Source organism: Lactuca virosa, chromosome 4 (genome assembly GCF_052849685.1).
Source record: "Lactuca virosa cultivar CGN04683 chromosome 4, Lactuca_virosa_CGN04683_v6, whole genome shotgun sequence".
NCBI classification, from domain to species: domain Eukaryota; kingdom Viridiplantae; phylum Streptophyta; class Magnoliopsida; order Asterales; family Asteraceae; genus Lactuca; species Lactuca virosa.
Window position 1 is genome coordinate 238,521,534 of NC_136429.1, and position 12,434 is coordinate 238,533,967.

Below are 12,434 nucleotides of genomic sequence, written 5' to 3' on the forward strand. Positions count from 1 at the left end.
TTTGTGTGTCGGATAGATCGAGACCGCCTGTACCTATTCATTGTTTATTCTAGAGTTGATATTGTTTTCGATAAGGATTTTTCAGTACCTGTAAGTGGTCGGGGCACATATGTTTTGGGTATCCATATATTTTTTCAGGATGGATAGGTTTGTGCATTTTGGGTTATGAAGTTGAGTCATTGTCGGAACGGTTTGGAATGGTTCTTTCTATCTGGGAGTCAACAATCAATCTGGGTTATCAGTTTCAGGCATAGCATTTAGACACTCGTTGGCTTAGGAAAACTTTGAGGTTCATACTTTGTTAGGGCTTGTGATTTCTGTTAATTTGGGTTCGACAGCAATAAGGGTGGTCAGTCGTCCAAGTGAGATGACTTCTCCAGCCTTATTTGGATTTTAGGGATTGCAGACAGGATCGTTTGGTTTGGCAAAGGAGATAGTAAGGAATTATTTCGAGGACGAAATCTAATTTAAGTGGGGGGGAGTTATAACACCTTGTTCAAGATCATTCTGTGATTCAAGGCCGTGGGCTGGAAGTCGATTGTGTAAAGGCTTTAGGCCTTATGAAGGAGAATTTTAGTCCTTGTAGAAGGAGGTAATGATGGTTGTGAGATCTTAACCTTTGAATTGTGTTTTGGGCTGAAGGGAAAAAAGGGAAAATCATGGGTTGGGGTCTTGCATGAAAAATGGATTTTTGTTTGAGAAATTTTTAGTCCAAGATATATATATATTATTTTGGGGCTCTTCAATACCTTTCTATGGATATGAAGATTGTCGAAATCGGAGTTGGAACGAAGAAGTTATGACCATTTCAAGTTAGGATGGTTTTGGGTTAAGCCGCGTACGTTGGGCGTACGGGGAGTACGTTGGGCGCACTAGACAAGGAGGATCGCGGGGGATCAACCTGGTACACTGGGCATACCAGGATTACGTTGGGCGTACGCGATCGGACCCCAAACCCGAATTTGAGGGTTTTGAGCCCTATTTAAGCTCCTTAACTTCCCCAAACCCTTTCCATTCTCAGTCTCCACCTCTCCAACTTCCTCCCATGAAATCCTAACCCTAGTTCAAGCCTTGTAAGCTAAAAAAGGTGTTTTTGAGTGCTTTGGAGTGTGCTTGGTGCATCTTGGAGAATAAGGAACTCATTAGAGATGTGTTGGTTGCATTGGATCTTGTAGATCCATACCTCGTTCACCTTGATCTTTCTTATGGAGGTATAAAGCTTGAATCTTGATGATGCATTTCTTAGATCTCGCTAGTTTTGGGTATTATGAGCTTTTGGTTAATTTAGTGCATAAAGTTTAAATCTTTAGAGTTTGTGACCTTGTAATGGATAAAGTTGGAAACTTTATCCATCTAAACATCATATTGGTTCAGATCCATTACAAAGTTTCCAACTTTATCCATTACAAGGTCACAAACTCTCAAGATTAAGTTGAAAAACATGTATTTTTGGTCCCTTTGAGTCTTAAAGACTAGATCTTGGTGGTTTGGATCATTCTAATAGATAAAGTTGGAAACTGCAAAAACCGACAAAACATAAAAAGCTTAAGGGTTTTTATGGCATTAGCCATATATATATATATATATATATATATATATATATATATATATATATATATATATATATATATATATATATATATATATATATATCTTACTATATTATTATACAAACCATACTATTTCTACAAATAGATTTAAGATGTCCAAATGTTTAAGTTTAAAGTATAATGAGACATCAATAAAATAATATTATAACTTTAATTGTTCAAATGATAATGCAAAAGGTATAAGTATCCAATAGATAAATAACATTATCCTCAAATATAGCAAATCTCGACTACATCTTTGATTTCTTCCTTCAAAATTGATTGAATTCATCAATATTAAAAAATGACCCTCCTTCTTTGTAACATATTTGAATCAATTTATCTTCTATATCTCAGGCCCAAGCACCCCGTCCCCTATAATTTCAAGAAACTATAACCGGATTTTATCAAACGGAGGTGATTATGGTCATATCTCCGCCGACACCACCACGCCACTGCTCCTCCAAACAACAGCGACCAATAATGCCCTCTTTGTAACCATTTTCTCATATATCTCTCTAAAACCTTATTGATCAGTTACCACCATCACTACAATCTTAGAGGCTGCTCTTCTTCTGTTTACCTCAAACAACCCACAATCAGAGTCTACTCAACCTTTTCCACCGTGAACCACCGTCTGGTAAAAACACTAACCAAGATGACCATGGCCACTTACACATGCTCCCCACTTGACCTTGATAATAACCATCATCGACGTTTGTGTTCTTCATCTTTAGTCTGGATTTCCATCTTATTTATTAAAAAATAAGATTGTTTTGTGAGATTTTTGTAGGGTTTTGATTATGTGTGGTTATTGATGATTTCCTATTGGAGAAAAGAAAACGGGTGTGAGATCGATGAATATTTCCCTAAATAGGTTACATTGTCTTCATCTATCTCTCTCTCTATGTCTCTCTCTATACAAACCTTCAGTTTAAATGAAACTTGAAGATGCACAATTATATTTTCTACTAAATGATTCTGATTTTCTTTTCTACAAATGATTTAGATTTTTTGTTTCAATGAGAGGTTATATCTATGAATGATTGAAGATGAAGAGTTTCTCCAGAACACCTGAGCTTCATCCTATATCAACAAGGTAAAAAGTGTCAAGAGCTTTATCCCTTCAAATTTTATGTTCTTGGACTACACTTTCAAATGATCTTTCAAAGCATTATTGTATAGTTATGTTGGATTAGGTGTCTAAGCCAATAACTAAATTGGTATGTACTTGAATTAAAAGCAGAGTCATTTTGGGTTGCCCTCAAAACTAGTAATTGACATAATGACTTTCAGAGAAAGAGATTGATTTATTATAAGATTAATAAATAGTAATAAATGTTTTATTAATATATTATGAGATCAATATATTAATTAGAAATAGTATTATTTAATTAATAATTAATCAGAAATTAATTAGAATTAATTTTGGGATTAATCAGATTAATTAAAAGTAAAAGGACTAAAGGTGACAATGTTCAAAAGTTGAGCATTGAAGGATTCCATAACCTTCCCACATGAGGGGGACAGTTTTGGAGGTTCCTAGGGCTTCTTGGAAGCCTTAGGGAGCAAGAAAAGGGATAAGAGTTATCTAAGGGAACCTGCCTTATCCAAGACTCCTTACTCACTTATATAAACCCCTTATGAGGTTCATAATTTCGGCCATCATTTTAAGAAGCCTTAGAGCCAAAAATTCCTTCTTCCCTCCTCTCTCCTCTCAAGTCTTCTATTGCTAGGGTTTGGGTACAAACCATTATAGGCACTAGATTTCTGGTGCTTGCTTTCAGAAGCTTGTTCAAGAAGGAATTGTTGATTATTTACTACAATAATCAAAAGGTATGTAAAACCCTAAAACCCTTTATGAATTTCAAAAACAGTAGAGTACTCTTAGGGTTCTTGTTGTTCAATTGTTTGTTGCAAATCAATAAGAAAACTTAGATCCAATAGGTTGCATGTGAACTTAGGGTTATGTTTTTCCGCCACATATTTTTTTTGTAACCTATAAAACCTATTAGTGGTATCAGAGCCATTGTTTTCATTGATCTTGCACAAAGTTGAATATATCAAAACTAAGGTTGATAGAAATTAAATCCTAAGGAGGCATTTTTCGAAAATTGCTAGGGTTCTTGAAACCCTAGCCTCTACCCTTAGGTTTTTGAAATTTGCTAGGGTTTTTGAAACCCTAGCCTCCTTAGCCTTTTTCAAAATTTAGGGAGCCCTTTTAGGGTTTATCTAGTTTCTTTAATTGTTATTTTAAAAGCCTTAAAATTGAAAAATTAAAACCTGATAAACCCAAGCCTTATTTTCGAAAATTAGGGGGTTTTCGATTAGAATTAAATTTGAATTATTTTATTAATTGATTAATAGTAAATAATTATTTAATCCATAAATTATTTAATTAATTGTTTAATTAAAAGAAAAAGATAAATCATAATTGGTTAATATTAATTAATTAAAAATATTAATTTAAATAATTAATATTTGAACCTTATATTTTAAAAAGTTATATATATATATATATATATATATATATATATATATATATATATATATATATATATATATATATATATATATATATATAAAATTAAAAATGAACTACTTTATGTATAAGAAAAGTCAGTCAAATCAATAGTAGACCTCATTCACGTAACCATGCTATAAAGAGGGTATAAGGAAGTGGCCTATAAAATGGTCGTTGAATGGGTGTCCACCCTTACCTACCGTTTTCCTGTGTTGTGGAGGGTCGTTAGATGAACGGGTTTGATAGGACATGATCTCATTAATAAGTATAATTATATAAAGTAATAGAACGATTTTAAAAAATCTCACTCTTGTTACTTTAGGAAAAATGTGAAAAAGTATGCTAATATATGAAAACGCACATCATACTTTAATATGTCGTTAGTGGAGCGTGTGTGGTAAACAGCACACTAATAGGGACTTTAAAGAGAAATAATGGGCGTCTCGAAAATCATTATTGTTAATGGAGGGCATGTGGTTAACCGACACATTAATTGGAGATGATAAATGACATCGAGGGTGCCAAGCATGTTTACATGGTTATTCACACCTTGTTTGTGATCCTCGGCATCCCAGTCACAAATAGAAGAGCATAATCTGATATTAAACATGTCATTGATAAGATTCAATGAATCTCAAGAGATCTAGGAGTTCCATAGTTCGAAATTGGTGAATTGTTTTTACCCACCTTCATAAATTCTCAATAAGATTACGGCATCCCTCTTCTTAGTTGTGAATTGCTAGATTGGATCCTAGCCTTGAATATTAATTTTGGGTTAAAATATTAAGGAATTATATTAACTAACTAAAAGTACTTCCTTCATAAAGATGTCTACTCCAGTAGATGCTTCTGCTACATTTATCTATTACAAGTTTTGAAATATTTATCTAATCGCTAAAACTAATATCATCCTTCAGTCCAATTCTCCTCGCATGTTGTAAGTGCTTAACCCTGCTCAGACCCTTTGTGAGGGGGGTCTGGTGGGTTCTCCTCTGATGATACGCTCTTGACTACGAGGAGTCCCTCTTCTACCCGATGTCTGATGAAGTGGTATTTTTTGTCGATGTGTCTGGATCTACCATGATCCATTGGTTCCTTGGTTAAGGCAACCGCTCCTTCGTTATCACAGAAAATATCCACAGGCTCCTTTATGGCTGGTACAACTCCAAGGTCTCCGATGAAGTTCTTCAAGCATATTGCCTCCTTCGACGCTTCGCTCGCTGCTATGTACTCTGATTCGCACGTTGAATCAGCCACTGTCTCCTGCTTGGAACTTTTCCAAGTAACTACTCCTCCATTTAGGGTAAATACCCAGCCCGACTGAGAGCGGAAATTATCTCTATCGGTCTCAAAGCTGGTGTCACTATACCCTGTCACTCTAAAGTCATCACTCCCACCAAGTGTAAGGACCCAATCCTTAGTCCTTCGCAGGTACTTAAGAATGTTCTTAAATGTTGTCCAATGAGATCTACCTGGGTTCCCTTGATATCGACTAACCATGCTCAATGCAAACACCACATCAGGGTGAGTACATGTCATATCTTACATGATCGAACCAACGGCGGAAGCATATGACACTCGACTCATTTCCGCTATCTCGGCATCTGTACTCGGACTCTGATTCTTACTCAGCTTGGTATTGCTTTAGATTGGCAGTTCTTGGAATTCTCCATGCTAAAACGTTTCAGCACCTTGTCCAAGTAAGTACTTTGACTAAGTCCTATTAGTCTCCTACTTCTATTTCTCAAAATCCTTATCCCCAGAATATAAGCAGCTTCTCCTAGATCCTTCATAGTGAAACACTTCCCAAGCCAGGACTTAACCTCCTGCAAGGTCGGGATGTCGTTTCCTATGAGTAGTATGTCATCAACATACAAAACTAGAAATCTAACTATACTCCCACTAGCCTTGACATGCACAAAGGACTCATCCTCACTTCTCGAAAATCCAAACTCTTTGACTTTCTCATCGAAACAAAGATTTCATCTGCGAGACACTTGCTTTAATCCATAGATGGATTTCTCAAGCTTGCACACTCTACTAGGATATTTGGCATCCACAAAACCCTCTGGCTGACACATGTAAACATCTTCAGCTAGCTTCCCGTTAAGGAAGGCAGTTTTGACATCCATCTACCAAATTTCATAATCATGAAACGCGGCTATGGCCAACATAACCCTTATAGACTTGATCTTGGCTACTGGTGAGAAGGTCTCATCATAGTCAACCCTGGGGTTTGAGTAAAGCCCTTCGCAACCAGTCGTGCTTTGAACGTTTATACTTTCCCATCCATGTCGGTCTTCTTCTTGAAGATTCACATGCACCCGACCGTCTTACGACCTGGTACATTGTCAACCAAGTTCCAAACTTGATTGTCATACATGGACTGAATCTCGCTGTCCATTGCCTCCTTCCACTTTGCAGACTCCGGTCCCGCCATGACTTCCTTGTAGTTGTTAGGTTCATCGAAATTATCAGTGTACTATCACTGATAAACATATCACCTTCAGCAGTTATATGGAAACCATACAACACAGGTGGAACACTAACCCTACTGGAACGTCGCAGAGGTAAGTACTCGTCAACTAGTTCAACAAGAATCTCTTCCTCAGGTTGAGCGCTAGTGTTAGAGGTTCCTTCATCGCTTGTCTCTTGAATCTCCTCAAGATCAATTTGCCTCCCACTGTCCTCTTGGCATATGAGTTCTCTCTCGCGAAAAACCCTATCCTTGCTACGAAGACCATGTTGTCACTAGGTCTGTAGAAAAGATATCCAAAAGATTTATGTGGGTAGCCGATGAAAATACACCGCTCACTACGAGGTTCAAGCTTGTCATGAGTCTCTCGTCTTACGAAAGCCTCGCAACTCCAAACCTTGATATGTGCCAACGAGGGAACCTTCCCTATCCACATCTCGTGATGTGTTTTGGCAACCTTCTTAGTTGGGACTAGATAAAGGATATGGGCGGTAGTCTCTAAGGCATACCCCCAGAATGAGATAGGTAACGAAGCTCGACTCATCATGGAACGAACCATGTCTAACAAGGTTCGATTGCGCCTCTCAGCCACACCATTAAGTTGTGGTGTCCTAGGTGGCATCAATTGTGAAACAATTCCACATTCCTTAAGATAGTCGTGGAACTCGATACTAAGATACTCACCACCCCTATCGGATCTGAGCATCTTTATCTTCCTACCCGATTGATTCTCCACTTCTTGCTTAAACTCTTTAAACTTTTCAAATGTTTCCGACTTGTGCTTGATTAAGTAGATATATCCATATCTGCTATAATCATCAGTAAAAGTCACATAGAAGCGGTTAGCATCCCTTGTGGTGGATCTGAAGGGTCCACATACATCTGTGTGTATGAGATCCAACAAACCCTTACCTCTTTCACAAGTACCAGTGAAAGGTGATTTAGTCATCTTTCCAAATAAAAAGGATTCGTACGTGTCATCCGAATTTAAGTCAAATGACTCCAACACTCCATCCTTTTGGAGTTGGGCAATGCGCTTCTTGTTGACATGTCCAAGATGACAATGCCACAAGCATGCCTTGTCTAAACCATTAGATGAATCGATATGCAACACATTATTTCCTAAGTTATCTACAACCATTACAGTTTCATATTCACCATTAAAAGGCAATGCTTCAAAATAAAGAGTACCATTATAGAAAGCATTAATAGAACCAACTTCATTATTAAATGAAAATCTAAAACCTTTTCTGTACAAACCATGAAAAGAAAAAATATTCCTCGTCATCTCTGACTAGTAGCAACAATCATTGAAGTCTAATCTTAACCCACTACTATGCACTAAAGAGTAAATCCCGATCTTGGTGACAGGCGATGATTTCTTATTCCCCATTATCAGGTTCATCTTCCGATGCTCCACATCCCTACTTCTTCTTATCCCCTGCAAATCAGAACAACTATGAAAACCATATCTTGTATCAAGGACCCAAGTACTAGCATGTCATGAGTTATTAGATTGAATAGTATAAATACCTACGAAGGAGAGCTTTATCTTCCCATCCTTGATGTCCTGCAAGTATTTCGGGCAGCTTCGTTTCCAATGCCCCTTCTCGTGACAGTAGAAGCACGTTGCTTCTTTCGGATCGGATGAGGGAGTGGCAGAACCGGTTTTACCTTTGGATCCATTTGAAGAAGATCCATCATGAGAATTTCCCTTGTGGTTCTTAGAGGGAGCTTTCCTCTTTCTCCCTTATCCATGTCCTATAGCAAGGATCGAGGCAACATCAGTAGGAGTGGACTCGATAGCTTTCTCTTTAAGTCAACTTTCAGCAGTTCTCAACAAACCTTGAAGCTTGCTCAAGGTGACTTCCTCCTTGTTGATATGATAAGTCATCTTGAACTGATCATAACAAGGAGGTAAAGAGTGTAGGATTATATCAATCGCCAACTCTTCATCAAAGTTGACATTCAACTTGAGCAAACGATCCACATACCTTTGCATTATTTGCAAGTGGCTCGTGATGGACTCTCTATCTCTCATCTTCGTTGTTATCAGCAAGGCAAAAATCTCGTACCTTTCTTGATGCGCGCTTTGATGGTACTTTTCCATCAAATCTTGGCACATGTCGTAAGGCCAGTAGTCCTCGTAGAACCGCTGCAGCTCAGGAGTCATAGTAGCTACAATAATACACGACACCTTTGTCGTGTCCTTTTCGTGAGCCCTATACTCAGCTATTTGTTCGCAGAAGCTTTGGTTTCATCTATCTCTTTGAGTTCTTTTTCGAGGACATATTCTTTCTCCTCGTATCGCAGGGTCATTTGAATGTTGCGAATCCAATCATTGAAATTGAATCCATCGAAAGTGACCCTCCCACAAATGTTCAAAAGAGAAAAGGAGCTTGAGGAGTTGGAGTTCGAGCCAGAAGCGTTGTTTGAGCCAGACATTTGAAAAAGAAAAGGAATAAAGTTTTGATTAGATAAATAATCCTTAATATAACACCCAAATGAAATATTAAGGATGGGACCCAACACAATAATTCATAATTCAGAAAAGGGATGTTGTAATCCAATTGCAAATCATTTGAAGGTAGGTAAATGATGACTTACCAAATGCACCACGAAAAACGAAATAAAGAATTAGGTTTTAAATGAAATGAAATTCTTAGATTCTTTTGAGATTCATTGAACTTTTCAATGGTATGTTCAATCTTGATTATGCCCTTCAAGTTTGTGAATGGGATACCGAGGATCACAAACAATGTGTGAATAACCATGCAAATTAGCTTGGCACTCTCGATGTCATTTACCACCTAATCAATGTGCCGGTTAACCAAACACGCTCCATTGATCTATGGTAATTCTCGAGCTACCCTTTGCCATACTTGTTAGTCCAAGTTAGTGTGTCGGTTAACCACACACGCTCCACTAACGACTTGGTAAGGTGCAAAGTGCAATTTCATGGACTAGCATCATTTTCACATTTTTCCTAAAGTAACTAAGATTGGGAATTTATAAAAACATTTAGTTACTTCATAATTTTCATTATACTTATTAATGAGAGAATTAATTTCATATCCTACCCGTTCGGCTAACGACCTTCCACTAGTCAAGAGTGCGATGGGTAAGAATGGATACCCAATGGCGGTCATTTTATAGACCACTTCCTTAAACACCCCTTACAGACCAACTTCGTGAATGAGGCCTAGTAACGGTAAGACTGACTCATCTTATACATACATATATATTAATCTTTTAATATTATAATAGTATAATTGTTGTATTTTAAACTTTTAAAACACTAGGGTTTTAGAATTTAATATTTCAAAATTAAAACTTTTAATCAAATTTTAAATTCCAAAATTTGAAGGAAATTTTTGAAACTTTTCAAAACTTCTAGATCAAATTTTAAATAATTAAACTAATCACATAAATTTGAACATTATCTTAAAATTTGACCATTATCTTTCAATTAGATGAGTATATTCATTACCATATCAGAAAATTCGATTTTAAGCAGTTAAAACAATTTAAGGTAATGATCCTTATCTAATTTAGGCCTGAAATCCGAAAAATTTGTCAACAGAGGAACCAACTCGTCAAGTCAGGGTATGGACTTGTCGAGTTGGTCCAACTTGTTGAGTTCATATTTGGACTCGTCGAGTTCAGCAGACAGTGAGCAAATAGATTTTGATTCATCTTTGAACAAATTACAATTGCATCATATATAACAGAAAAACACTTTAAGCTCTGATACCACTAATGGGTTTTGAGCATTACAACATTCCTATGTACACATGCAACCCTATTTGCTTTGGATCTAGGTTTTTCTCAAGTTATACATGCAAATTTATTTTCCAAAGCAAAACCCTAATCTAGCATACAAGAAAACGAAATCTAATCATATTAGGGTTTGGATCATACCTTTCTTGTTAGCTAGTAGTAACAAGCAATCCTCACTTCAATTCCTTGACCTTCGACAACCTAGTGCCCCAAGCGTTGCACCTCTAATGGAGTCACAAACACCACAAGCAAAGAATGAGGGAGAATGAGAGTGAAATCGGCTGGGGTTTCTTCTAAGGAATCAAGTGGCCGATTTCATGAGGCTGGGGGTTCCTTTTATAGTTGAGGCTGCTAGGTTTTTCAACTGGAAACCCTAATTTCCTTGCTTAGGCCCTAAACAATCCACAGACCCCCACATGATAGGCCTTGGACGAAAACTCTATGGACTTCCCATAGATTTTCGTCCACCCCTTATCAATAGAGTCCATCAGCCCAAACTACAACTATCACTGATTTACAATATCAGTCCCTTTACTTTTAATCAGTTTCTTTTGATCACTAAATTAATTCCAAATCAATTTCTGATCAATACTAATTAAATAATACGATTTCTCAATTAATATATTATTCTTATAATATATTAATAAACCATTAAATAACCTCTTACTCCAAAACTCATTCTGTCCAGTTGCTATGGTGAAGGCAACCCAAAAGGACCATGCTACTATCAAATCAAGTACATACCAATTATAGTTATGGGCTTAGACACCTAATTCAACAGGTACCTGAGTTGTAAAAGTTCTATGAGGACTATTGGCCGTACAAGATGGGCTTGGATCTTGCAAAAAAGTTCCACAAGATAGCGCGTCAAGAAAAGTATGAGGTCGTCAAAGCGTTAATGGTCTGCAATTTAAAGGATGGAGAATCTGTCTGCAATCATGTGCAGAGAATGCAGAGATACGTGGAGCGTCTTGAAAGGCTCAATGTGAAATTTAACAAGGAGTTGGCTATTGACATTGTCCTTAACCCTTTACTATCTTGTTATGATCAGGTCATCTTGACTTATCATTTGAACAACACAGATACCATATTGGCCCAACTCCACAACTTGTTGCAGACAGCTGAATTAGGGATGAAAAAGAATCAAGTCCATTCTGCTCTAAGTGTTCCCGTCCTTTCCATTGGACAAAACAGAGGAAAGAAGGGGAAGGATAAACCTCAATCAAACTAGAAGGGAAAGGCCTAAGTTGAATCGTCTAGCAATGGGTCAAAGGCAAAGCCCAGTTCAGATATTCCTGCTGTTAGTGATCCCAAAGAGGCCACTTGCTACCACTGTAATGATAAGGGCTATAGGAAACGAATTTTCCCTAAATACTTGCAAGACATCAAGGATGGCAAGGTCAAGCCATCGTTGGTAGGTACATACACTATTCAAGTCAGTAACTCACAACTTACTTGTTATTTCACATTTTTTCTTATTTGTAGGGGCTAAGAGAAAGTCAGGAGGTGGAGCATGGAAGAATAAATTTATCATGGGAAATAAGCAATCTTCTCCTGTTACCAAGATTGGAACTTATATTCTTATGGTTAGTGGTGATCTTAGGATAGATTTGATTAATTGTTGCTACTCGTCAGAAATGACACGAAACATTATTTCTTTTCATACATTGTTTATACAAGGATTTTGATATTCTTTTAATGATATGAATGGTTCGATTTTAGCTTATAAAAATGGTGTTTTTATGTTTGAAGCTTTACCTTATAATGGTGTGTATGAAACTGTGATTTGTGTTGATAGCTTAGGTAATAGTGTATTAAATATTGATTCGTCAAATGGTGTAGACAAAGCATGCTTGTGGCATTGTCGTCTTGGACACATTCACAAGAAACACATTACACAACTCCAAAGGATGGAGTAATGGAATCATTTGACTTAAGGTCAGATGATAAATGTGATTCTTGTCTTTTGGGTAAGATGACAAAATCACCTTTCATTGGATCTTGTGAAAGAGGTGAAGGTTTGTTGGACCTCGTACATACAGATGTGTGTGGGACCTTCAGATCA

General features: G+C 37.0%; 1 protein-coding gene across 1 annotated transcript; it reads left to right on the top strand.

The window, feature by feature from the left end:
* The first annotated feature begins 11,195 nt into the window (after positions 1-11,195).
* On the top strand, positions 11,196-11,600 carry LOC145105736 (uncharacterized). The gene has a single exon (XM_079042814.1). It carries the CDS (start codon positions 11,196-11,198, stop codon positions 11,598-11,600), a length of 405 nt encoding a protein of 134 aa, XP_078898940.1.
* Positions 11,601-12,434: the final 834 nt, after the last annotated feature.